Here is a 13,019-nt window from a genome sequence, read left to right on the forward strand (position 1 = left end):
GTCACAGAAACACACAGAAGTGTTTAATTTGGGCGCCCTGTGGCCAGTCAGCATTAACTATTCGAAATGACTTTAAAACAGTAAATGTGTACTTAAGTTCTCCATCACTGTGTTGTTAGCGATCACTCATGGAAACTATCAGCATACTTGTGTTGTTGTTACTTAAAAATCTGTATATTTCAATTATTTATGTATCTGTCTTCTCCATCAGACTGTTAGTCCTTGAGTCCTATTTTAATAATAATAATAGAAATAGCTACTATTTAGTGATTGCTTAACAGGAACCTGGTTTACAAGCTTTGTTGAATGACTGATTCTGGAAAATTCAGGCTTTTAGAAAGTCCGTAATCTAGCATGGAATAACACAGTTCATAATCCGTCAAAGCATTCAACAAGATTATACTTTCTTTTTTCTTAAAATGATTATGAAGCTAGAAATAATTTAACAGTTGAATAAAACCGCCTGCTAACTGGTCACAGAGCTGGTCATGGTGAGGGGTGCTGAGATACATTTTCATTGCCAGCTTTCATTTTCATGAATATAGCATGATGGTTAAGAACGTGAGTCTAGAGAGAAGGGTCTGGGTGCAGATTCCACCTCGGTGATGCCAGGCAAATCTGTGCCCCTGTTTCTCTATGCCTCAGTTTCTTCGTCTGTAAAAAGAGGGTAATAAGGGAGCTTCCTTCAGAGAGTTGGAGTGCCCCGAGTTCCTGGTACAGATGCCCCCTCCACATACCCACTATGCACCAGTTACTCTTAGTGCTGGTGATACTGGGAGGGAAATCAGTTCTAATACAGGAGAAGCAACGTTGAGGCCTTCATCTTCCCTGTCATGTTCCAAGTCTTTTTGCTTAAGCTGTTCTAATTATACTCACCCAGGAAAGTTGTTGGAGGATGGCGAGAACTGAAAGTGCCTGCTGACCTGAGCAGGTATCTTTAAGTGAGGCAGGCAGCCCCATATAAGCAGTGGATCATTCCACTGTAAGGTAACGTATGGGGTGGGATCAGATGAGCAACAGTTGGGAAGCATCCAGTGCTGCACTCCACACCACGGGGCCCCATTGGGACCGTTTTATAGCGTCCCTGGGGTTTGGGGGAGGTGCTTGGAAGCAGGGAGTGCATTCCTAAGTCAAGATTTATGCATGGGTAACTAGTCTTACAGGTACTGGGAATATGTTAAGGAAGGTCTTCACCATTGTTTGGAGCTAGCAGGGCAGAGAGGTCACCTGGACCTAAATGATATTTATTAACTACAAAGCCCTTGACAGAAAAATTAGTTACTACATAGTACAGTCCTGGGGAGGGTCAGTGGGAGGTCAACATGGGCCCACGGTGGTGTCAGTTGTGCTAACAGGCATGTAAAAGTGTACACTCGTTTTCTAATTAGCCAGAGAACAACAACAGGTAGGTGGGAAACTTACTGGAAGAAAAAAGCACCGTATGTTCTAAGAGAAGTGTAAACCCTTTGTTTATGAATTATATATAACCAATTCTCTACTTGAGGGAAGTCATCTTGAGTCGACCACGTTAAGTAACTTCCTACGAGAGCTGCTAAAAAGCAAACTTTTGGTAATTGTTTTCCCATCCTGAGTTTCCAGTGTTCTTGCAAGTGAATGAATCAAACTTTATTGCCACTTACACTGAGTTTTTAAAATTATAATGTGAAGTATTCATTGTGCAAATGAAAGAAGGAAGTCAGCAATAAATAAAAATTTTTAAAAGTCAATAAAGTGAATACTTGAACTGTCAGAGAAGGCACAGTCTACAGTTCATCTGTTGTGTCTGACATAGCATGGTTCATTACCAATTTTAATGTTTGTATTATAGCTCTTTACCAAATTACATTATTGTTAAATATTATTAAATATTGTATTAAAATATTAAATATTATGTTTAAATATTAAATATTGATGAATTGATTAGGTGCTTGATGATCACAAATTTTTTATTTATACATTCATATTTATGTGTTTTATGTGAGTATTGTGTTAGGTGTTCCAGATATAACAATGAATAATCAATCTCTTGCCCTCTTGGGATTTAAAGAATAGTGAGGAACTAAATGTATAACATAATTGTATAATATTATGTAATTATAATCAGGAAGAAAGGTGCCATGACTGTAAAATATAGGCATGTGAAATTATACTGTAGAGGCGCTTCCAGCGTGAAGGACCACACCTTCTCAACATCTCAGTTTCATTCCTGGTGCCTCAGCCACCCCTCATCAGTGCTCCAATGTTCATCTAAGAGGTGTGGCAAGTCTGATTTCATCCTATACCATAATTCAGCAACCTGCAGGATAAGATTGAGTGTGGATTTCGGCTCTATTAGTGCTTCAACAGATAGAATGTTTTAGGAAGGCCATAAAAACTCTTTACTTTTCTGATCATGATTTGGCCTCACAATTTCTAGTCCAGAGCTTCTCCTTCCTTCCTGTGATCCTCCCACAGCAGCTGGAAGCAGCGTTCCACGACTGTATGATACGGCAGCCATCACGGGTCCTCAAGAAGGATCTCCTTCTTTATAACTGCGAGTGATGGCCTCAGTGGCTGTTACATGCTACTGGTTATTAATAACCACTCTAATGCAGCAGTTCTCCAGCACTCACCAGCATCACCTGGAAGTTTCACTGTAATACAGATGGCTGAGCTCCGCTCCCAGAGTTTCTGATCGAGTAGCTCTGTGTGGCTGGTGGCCGTTCAGTCACCAAGTCGGGTCCGACTCTTTGCAGCCCTGTAGGCTGTAGCCTGCCAGGCTTCCCTGTCTGTGTTCTGTTCTACAGTCCAGGAGTTTGCATTTTCAGCAAGTTCTCAGAGGGCCACTGCAGACGCCGGAACCAAACTTCGAGAGGTGCTGCTCTAACGGAAACTCGGTTCTCTTCTGCCTTCAAGTCCAAGAGAGCTCTCTGACCCAGACGCCTCACCCTGAGAACCTGCTGCCCACCGACACTTTGCCCAGAGAGCACCATCAGGACTCAGCTGCAGATAACAGAAGCTCCTTTCACTGTTTAAAGCAGAAAATAATTAAGTGCTTTCACAGAATTGGAGAGGGTGGCTGGATGACCTCAGGAATTAGTCCTACAACAGAACTGTAGTTTGGCTCAGTGTGGGAACTCCCATGGAAGCTAGAATCAAAAACCCATTAATAGCACCTCCTTTCAGAGGCAGCCAGGGTGGCACGGTTTGGGAGTCAGAAAGCTTCTGCTGGAACGGCAGCCTCCACAGCTTTGGACACCCTCTGGAACCACATTTCAGGAACATGGGTTCCTCATGTGTTAGTTTGAAATCCAGGTCTCCCTCAAGTATACCTCACAGGAGAAACCAAATTCCATCTGGAACCCTAGATGAGAGGGAGTCCAGGAAATAAATTTTTGAGCTTTCTTGACTCTTAGGAAAACAAAGGCTCGCTCGGAAAAGGTGGATGTAGATATTGTGTTAATAGAGTCTTGCTACAGGGTCTACCACAGAATGTTCTTGGGTGCAGCTGAGACATACAAAAACGGGAAAGGACTAGCTACATGATGACGTGAGGGCTGTATTCCAGGCAGAGGAAGGGAAACAAGGATACCCAGAAGTGAGTGAGTATTAATTAACCTTGAAAACAAATGGCCACAATGCAGACACCTCCCTACCCCTACATGTAAAAAACAACAACAACAACAACAGCACACACACACACAGATGGCAGTTTCTGAAAACTCAATTTTCCATTTAGGGTGTTACTGCAGTAAGTATAGAGGCCCCTGTGTAACCAGTCTCACCCTCCTCTGCTCTCATGGTGGAGGCTAGGATCCTGTATTTAAGCCTTCTTGGAGGAGGAATGTCTCCTCTCTCCCGTGTGAGGAGTCAAGCATGAAAAGCATAGTATAACCATAACAGCTAGGGTGCATCATCTATCTAAATGGTTAGAGAATTGGAGACAGAGCCTGGACCTATACAAGAATGTCACTGGCAAGATTTACATGCCACTCACAGGGTGGCCTTGGGTTCCAAAGTGAAAAGGCAGTAAGAAATCCTAGTTGTGTGGTCGCAGAGAGAAATTAAACCTTAGCGATGATCTGATCCAACCCCCTCATTTTACAGGTGAGAAAATAGGCAAAGGTTGTATGTCTTGTTGAGGGTGACAAAGTCAGTGGGACATGGGGACCAGAGCCCCTAACAGCAAACATGGCTTCACCATGTGCTTCACCTTGCTTTCAGATTTCTCCTTTTATGATCATTACCAGTTCAGTCACTCAGCTGTGTCCTACTCTCTGCAGCCCCATGGACTGCAGCACGCCAGGCCTCCCTGTCCATCACCAGCTCCTGGAGTTCACCCAAACTCACGTCCATCGAGTCAGTGATGCCATCCAGCCGTCTCGTCCTTGGTGGTCCCCTTCTCTCGCCTTCAGTCTTTTCCAGCATCAGGGTCTTTTCACATGAGTCAGCTTTTCACATCATTATGCCAAAATGCAAATGTGGTGGCTGATCTGGGATGTTGCTGGTTCACGATCGATCTATTATGTAGTTCCTTATCAGTCAGATGGCGTTCACAATGACTGTTGCTTTTAGTATTTGTTTTATCTTGCTGCGTTGGGCCTTAGTCGTGGCCTGTGAACCTTTCGTATACAGGCTCCGTAGTTGTGGTGCACAGGCTTTAGTTGCACGTGAGAGCTTAGTTTCCTGAACAGGGATCAAACCCAAGTTCCCTGCATTGGAAGGCAGATTTTTGGCCACTCGACCACCAGGGAAGAACCTTTAGATTAGGTGTGTTTGTTTATGGCTGGGCTGGGCCTTCACTGCCGTGAGCCGGCTCTCTCCATTGCAGTGCCCGGGGCTGCTCCCTGCAGTGGTTCTCTTGTGGAGCGCTGGCTGGGGTGCGCCGGGCTCAGTGGCTGGGGCGCACAGGCTCAGCTGCCTCGTGGCCTGTGGAATCCTCTCGGATCAGGACCAAACCTGTGTCTTCTGCCCTGGCAGACAATTCCTAAGCGCTGGACCGCCAGGGTCATCCAGAACAACTGGTTCTGACTAAAGACCACTGAGCAATGTGTCCAGTTTCACCCTTAGTGAATTTCACTTCCAGAGCTGTTTGTCTTTGTTTTTAATTTTTGCAAGAATGGTGAAAAGGGATCAAGGCCTTAGGAAAAGGAGTCATAATAAAAAAGGGACTTAAATGAATTTCCTCTAAAGAGTCATATGAAGAATAGTTTCTTTATTAATAGTTGATTACTAGTTTATTAGTTTGAGTGGCAGATGTAATTAAAGGACTCAGAAGAAAAGTGACATTATATTAGCAAACTGTTTGCCAGGTTAAATATTTTATCCAAGGAGCTTTGTATATATATATTTTTACATTTGGTATTTGGTTAATTTGACATGGATTACAATGCCTGGAGAATCCCAGGGACAGGGGAGCGTGGTGGGCTGCCGTCTATGGGGTCGCACAGAGTCGGACACAACTGAAGCGACTTAGCAGCAGCAGCAGCAGCAGAATGCCCAACTCTAGAAAGGCTTAGCTCTATTCAAATTAAGCAGGCAAATATCTAATTGTTTTTCCCTAAGAATTCACAAGCATTGTGCACTCACGTGGGAGAATAGCAGTGTGGAATAGTGTTGTTCAGTGACTCAGCCTTGTCCTACTCTTTTGCAATCCCGTGGATTATAGCCCACCGGGCTCCTCTTGTCCATGGGATTTTCCAGACAAGAATACTTGAGTGGGTTGCCATTTCCTTCTCCAGGGGACTTTCCCAGTCCGGGGATCAAACCCGTGTCTCCTGCACTGCAGGCAGAGTCTTTATCTCTGAGTTACCAGGGAAGACCTTTGAACAGTGTGGTATCATAGTTCCAGAAGTTTTGAACTGGGTTATTCAGTCATAATACATATATATATCTATAGCACTGTATTGCTTTACAGAGTCTATAAAATGTTATGTCTGTTAAGTATTCAATATCATAAGTTATATTACCCACCAAAGATTTCACTTTGCAAATTCTGACAAACCATCCCTGAAAGGAAGAAGCTATGAAAACCCAGAATTGTGTATACATAACCTCTCCCAGACACACCACATCTTTTCCCCTGCTTATTAGTAAGATGTAGAACATTTTATTTTATAAATGGTAAGTTAGAATGGCAGGCAGTATGTTTTATTTCAGATCCCCTGTATCCCAAGCCCTTTCAGGGCAAACAAAGTTGACTTCTCTTGTGATGGTCAGAGAAGCAGTTTATGAGAGCTTTAATGATGTATGACTTTCTCATGACTTATTAGCAAGCGATCCCAAGAATCCGGAACCTCTGTATCACTGACCACAAGGTTCTGAAGGAAAATGTCTGCACGCCCCCCTCAGATCAGCTCAGAAGGCTGAGTCATGGTGTGTCGAGGCTGATCAAGCAGAAGAAAAGCGCCTCTTCTCTCGGAAGAGAGTGCTCAGGAGCTAGAGTATGTAACGGAGCAAGGCACCAGGCGTGTTGGCTGGCTGCCCCGCGGTGCTCAGAATGCCCTCCGTGGAAGGAGCGAAAGGCAACTTCCTGCTCTAAGGGTAGGGATGCCCTAAGGAATGGACATCTGCTCTCTTGTGCAATGTCTAAGAGAAGCAGCTGTTATCCGCTCTGAGTTAAAAGGTAGGTGTGCTCCCACCTCCACACTTCCGAGCTCCACTCCAGTGCCTGCTCGGTCCCCAGTGCTGGAGGCTGCTGTGAACAACACAGCCGTTTACCCACACATTTCAGTCCCCCTCCCTTCCCCTCCTCCAGCCCGTGCCTTAGCCCATGGAGCCGGCTGGATGGAAGGCACATTGTCTCGTGAAATTTGGGCTCGGGGAAAGAGCCTTAGTTTGGAGTGTGAAGAGGGTGACCTTCTTTTAAGGTTGAAACACGTCTGGTATGCGTAAGAGGTGCCAGTCACGACGCACAGAGTGCACGGGCCCGCCGCTTGGTAGGGGAGAGCTCAAGGTTGCTCCGTACGGGTTTACAATTCTGTGTTTGGCCTTTGCACTTCACAGAAAGGTGGAGTGAGAGCAAAGAAGTGATAAGGCAGATACTCAGAGGAAACTTCAGGGGTTTAGAGAAAATGAAGGAAAAAACATTAGAAGGAACCTGGTTGAGATTTCTGTATTTTCTTCCCTCTGCCCCACACCAAGTTAAAGCCTCTTAGATGAATTTCAGCCAGATGTGGCTAAGGCCGCTAAAGTGCTGGCAGAGTAAATAGTCAAGAGGGTTGAGGAGTGAGGTTTTTCTGAGTTTTCATGCCGGTGGGGGGCCTGGGAGAGAATCTGGGAGCGAAACCTGCTCAGTCTGAGGGGCCTAGGGGTGTGGGGTGGGGGTTTGGGGGAGGAGAGCTGGCTGTGGCGAGTCGCTTCATGGAAATTGAAGCTCAGTGTGGCCTGATTTTTCAGGAAAGACCAGAAATTGCTTTATTGTTAAACTGCTTTATTGTTAAAATCTCCCAATTTTAAGTAGTGTAACAAATAATGGTGCTTTTAAAAAATATTCAATGCCAAACAAAACAGATTGGAATGAATGCATCTGCTAGTTTTCCAACTCAAAATTAATGGACTGCACCTTTCTAGGAGGAATTGGGACCTTAAAACCAGACCTTATAACTTGTAACTCAAATCAAGTGAAGAGAATGAGATTCTTCCCCTCCCAGCCATTTAATAAGTATTCATATTAACAAATATCAGAACTATATCCATCAGTAGATACAATGGATACAAAGATGTGTAAGATTCAGCGCCACCTGTCAGTCCAGTGTGGTTAGGAGCAGATAAACAGGAAAGTACACTGTAGTGAATTTTGTGTGATTAAACAGGTATTCCCACAGTGGGCTTGGCTCTGAAGGGCATTTATTAATAGCTCTAATTTGGATGGGAACTGTGTCTTGAAGGCCTTTAGTTAAAGAAAGTAGGAGAAGCAGGAGGTAAAAAGACTACTGATTTTTTAAAAGGAGCAAGGTGTATTTGAAGAAATTGCAAGTGGTTACTACCATTAGATGATTAAAAATCAAACCAAGGATGGAGCTAGAGCACCCATTTCAACAGGTTGTCTTGAGAATTAAACATAAAATGCTTGGAGCATTATCTCTATCCTGCTCGCTACTCATTCTCAGTCCACAGTACTGGGACGGGTCCAGAATAACTACTCAGTAAATATCTGCTGAGTGAGTTGACTGCTTAGATCTGCCTAGTGTTCCAGGTACAGTTACCCTCTCTCCACCTGGCCTTACTTAGAAGCGTATCAGTTACCACAAGGGGCTCAGTTATTTAAAAAAAAGGGAATAACTTCTGTAGTAAGATATTTCTAGTGTATGACATTAAAAAGAAAAAATCAAGTCCAACGTGCCATTTCTGAAGGCAAAGCAAGGCAACTCTGCATTTGTGCTGCTCTGACCAACAGCTTCACTTCGTTTCCTCCCCCTCCCTTTACCCGAGGCTGCTGTGGTGCCGTCCGCCCAGACCCTTAAAATCACTGACTTCGGCTTCAGCGACTTTGAGCTGTCTGACCTGGAAACGGCACTGTGCACAGTCCGGATGTTCACTGACCTCAGCCTTGTGCAGAACTTCCAGATGAAACACGAGGTAGGAGTGTGGTGATGTGCCCTGGAAACTGTGTGTGTGTGAAGGGAATTAGTTCTGGATGCTAGTATGGAATGAAGTTTCAGTATGACATGAAGATGAATGAAGTATGAATGAAGATTCATATACTGTCACCTCATACAGACCCAGAATGTTTGAAGGAAGCTTATCAGCCACTGAGAAGACATGTACTGGGTTCCTACACGTATCAAGCAGCAGGCTGCAGAACGGGGCAGGGTGTTCCCGACAGAGAGCAAGCTGAGGGGCGGGTGGGGCGTGGAGCGCTGGTTGCGCTGACGGTGGCGGGAGGGCAGCTGGAGGACGGTGAGAAGCAGGCCGCGTGGGTCCTCGTACGCTTAGAGGAATTTGGATTTTATCCTGAAAACAATGGTGAGTCACTGAGGAATCTTAAGCAGGGAAGTCATAAGATCTGGTTGCAGAGGTTATGATAACACAGGACCCAAACAGAGTGAACGCCTTCGGAAATGAGGGAGCAGAGGGGCTGATGTGAAGCCAAGCTCTTGGTTCAGACAGGGTCACGCATATGGAGTGAAGATGAAGACTGACTTTAACCACAGCCAATTACCTTACTTGCCTCTCAAAAATAGCAAGACTGAGATCAGTCCCTTCTCATACCAGTTGGGGAGATTTCAGGGAATTCTAGCTTGTTTCATAATGCCTGTGTTACTGCATCAAAGAATAAGGGAAAACAGAAAGGCCTATATGAAAAAGAAATTTAGTAATTTGCCTTTAAAGCTGTCTTTTTTTTTTTTCCCGTCAGTTGAATGTCCAGTCTCCTCGTATGGATCTCCTTTGTGGATATGTAAATACCTTGAAGGCCTCCACTAATTCATAAAATGAAAATTTATTGACAATAAACAGTGTGCCCAGCACTGTGCTAGGGACACATTTTAGTGATGAGTTGTCCCTGATCTCAGAGCCTGACTTAGGTCTGAGAACTGAACTCTAATATAGTTAAGGTTAATACAGGGTCATCTCTGGTATTACTGGGGGCCCAAATCTGGTTCTTCCTTCAATTTAACCAAACTTTATATTATTCTTGGGTGAAAATACCATCTGTAGACTCTAGTAATAGTTCACTCCTATTAGAGTGTGTTGATTAAGGGATATCATATCATTTAATTATTTCAAGAAGCTCTCAAGAAAGGTCCTTTGGTTATTATTGTCCCTGTGTTACCAATGAAGAAACTGACTTGGCGTGAAAGTGAAAGTGAGGTAGCTCAGTCGTGTCCCGACTCTTTGCGACCCCATGGACTATACAGCCTACCAGGCTCCTCTGTCCATTGAATTTTCCACGCAAGAGTATTGGAGCAGGTTGCCATTTCCTTCTCCAAGAGATCTTCCCGACCCAGGGATCGAACCTGGGTCTCCCACCTTGCAGGCAGACAGACGCTTTACCATCTGAGCCTCCAGGGAAGCTCCAGACATAGCATGATGAAGTAGAAGGTTCTTGGATTTGAGTCATAACTCTACTGGTGATTAGCTCTCATTTCTTTGGGCAGTTAATTGCTCACATTCTCACGTTTTTTAATCTGTTAATTGGGAATAATGGTATGACTTTCCCTATGGGGGTCTTGCGAGAATTATACATGCATCTGTGTGATTGTCTATTTGTATGTGTGTGTATGTGTGCACACTTGTATACTTTGCTTAATACGAAAGTATTAAGTAGAAAGTTAATCCCTTCTTTAAACCAAATTTGACCATGGTTATATTACCCCATAGGGCTCATATAGTAAAGCCTTTATTAATGGAATGAAGATCTCATTTAGAGCCAGAAGATCTAAATGTGAGTCTCAGTTCTGCTGCTTGCTAGTTATAGGACTTACATAAATCTAGATAGCAACTTAGGTCCCTTTTCATTCCTGAGATCTCCTATACTTTGCACCGGTAATGGCTCTATTGAAAGGGCCTGGCCAGAACAGGAATATGATCCTTGTACCCATTTATGAAATTATTACATAAATTGATTTATTTCTTAAAAACATAAGCTCTAAACAACAAAATTCTATAAAGCAATTATCCTTCAATTAAAAGTAAATTTAAAAACATAAGCTTTAAGATAGCATTTGAGTGCTGGATAAGAAGGTAGTCCTTTGAATTTCTCTCTCATTTTATTTTTAAACCTTTCACTGAATGTTTGTCCATTAGACAGGTATTTTTCCTCGGTGTCTCGTTCATCTCCTCTGCTTTTCATTTGAGTAACTTCTGTTCTGATTCTGGCCAGTGTCAGCTTGAACGTCTCTATTACTCTGGCTGGCCTTCCTGCCTTGGTGACTCATCTGTTTTATTTCAGATATTATTGTCACTGTACATTTCAGATATAATTTTAGGATGATTAAAATGTTGCTGCTAGAAAAGATGTTAGCATCATAAGGTGCCCTGACAAAGAATCCTTCCTACTGAAAGATAAGGCAAGTCTTCTTGTCCCTGTTGGCTTCCAGACCTTTTCTCTCCTGGAACTCTCCTGGATCTCTGAAACAGATTCTTTTACTTTACCAAGCTGCGTGTGCTATGCCTGATTTCCTTTACCATCTGTCTTTGACAAGCCATTCCTCCCATGAATGGACAGGATTGTCCACTTCCAAGTCTGCTCCACTTTGTACCACAGCATACTTTTTCCTTGAAGCATGATGCAACAGTCTCTATTCCTGGGAAAACTTTTTCTAGGACTGACTTCATGCCACTTGGAATCCTGTTGACAGTTTATAAATTTGTGTTCCCATTTTTACGTGCACTTATTTCCTTTATATGTGTGCTTTTGTTAGTTTTGCTACTGATTGAAACTCTTGAAGGCAGGAGCTGAGCTGTGTTTTCTTTCTTTGCTTCCTCGCACAGAATTTTAAGTATGTTGCTCAGGACTTAGGAAACCTTTGTAATTGTTGGAGACTGATTCACTGTACTGAGCATGCTCCCTAGGGTCTTCCAAACTGCTCACAGCTGTTCAGGAGTCCTGTACGAAAGGCCGTATTACAAGTTTGAACATTCCAGGCATAGCCACCAAGCATTTAAACAGATCTGACCATAATTTTCCTAAATGCTGTTAAGAACATTCTGATAACAGAATACAAAACTGTACTTGAATCTACTTACTAGATACAGTGGGGCAGTCGTTGGGTTACTCAGTTCAACAGGCCCATCTCAGCAGAAGCAGAATCAGGAGTTCCCTGGTGGTCCAGTGGTTAGGTCCACTTAGGATGACAAGGTTCAATCCCTGGTCAGGAAACTAAGATCTCACTAGCTGTGCAGCATGGCCCCCAAAAAGAAGAAGAAAAGAGTAGTCCGTTAGGGATTAGGTTTCAAAATTATTTTGTCCATTATTTCCCATTATACGTTATACATGCCTATTTAATTATGTCTACAGATTCTATGATTAGTAGGGAGATATGCCCATAGGTTAAATATCTGGGCTTTCCTGCTTATTTTCCTTGATTCTATGTTTAATCACCAGTAATTTTCTACAAGAGGAGTTCCCAGGTGGCTCAGTGGTAAAGAATCTGCCTGCAATTCAGGAGACATGGGTTCGATCCCTGGGTTGGGAAGATCCCCTGGAGAAGGAAATAGCAACCCATTGATTCCAGTATTCCTGCCTGGGAAATCCTATGGACAGAGGAGCTTTGGAGGGCTACAGTCCAGGGGGTTGCAAAAGAATCAGACACAATTTAGCAACTAGACAATTTTCTACAAGACTTCACTGTATACTTTCTAAACATATCAAAAGAAGGTTAATAGTTCTTACTTAAAATTCCCCTAATAAGATGAATCTATGACCTTCAGGGTCAACTTTATTCAGAAATGGTCATGCTGTAGTGTATTTCAGGTCAGCACATGTCAGTCTTAGCCTTCAAAAATCCTCTGGGAAATATGGTTCCTCAGGGGTAGGTAAAAGAGCTTGGGGACATTTGGGTTCCTTTTATCAGTATTCTCTGTGAACTGCGTCATAGAACAGGAAGAAAGAGACCTGAGAAGAAAAGGGAGGATATGAAAGCATTGATTTTTCTGCCAAATCCTCTATAAGCAATTTTGTACCAACAAAGAAGAAACCTTGTTTTTGGCCTACTTCTGCAGCCAATCAAACTGTGTTGAATATTATTAAAGCAGGATTCTTTTCCCTGGTGCTTTTTCCATTCCCCAGAGCAATGGCTTTTGTGTATGAAATATCCCCATAAATATACATAGAGAGAAGCACATATTTATTTTTAGAGATCCCCCAAAGCATAGTAAATCATTCAGAATCAAAGAGAGGCAGACTCTGATGCTAACACAAACACAAAAGTATCATGCTTAGGGCCCATGAATCCCCCGGGGATTTTGTTAAATCCACCACTTAGGAGTTGAATTAAATAAACCTAGCTTGAGAGATTGTCTGAACAGTCTGTCCTTTTTTTCTCCATCTTTTAAAATATATAGATTAAACACACACATGTACACACACTCACCAG

General features: G+C 43.2%; 1 protein-coding gene across 1 annotated transcript in view; it reads left to right on the forward strand.

The window, feature by feature from the left end:
• PDE5A (phosphodiesterase 5A) overlaps positions 1–13,019 on the forward strand; it is a 142,776-nt gene that overhangs the window by 100,270 nt on the left and 29,487 nt on the right. Inside the window, exon 12 of the mRNA XM_052641838.1 lies at positions 8,413–8,559. Coding sequence (XP_052497798.1) covers positions 8,413–8,559 — 147 coding nt within the window. The remainder of the gene's footprint in view (positions 1–8,412; positions 8,560–13,019) is intronic.

Source organism: Budorcas taxicolor, chromosome 6 (assembly GCF_023091745.1).
Source record: "Budorcas taxicolor isolate Tak-1 chromosome 6, Takin1.1, whole genome shotgun sequence".
NCBI classification, from domain to species: domain Eukaryota; kingdom Metazoa; phylum Chordata; class Mammalia; order Artiodactyla; family Bovidae; genus Budorcas; species Budorcas taxicolor.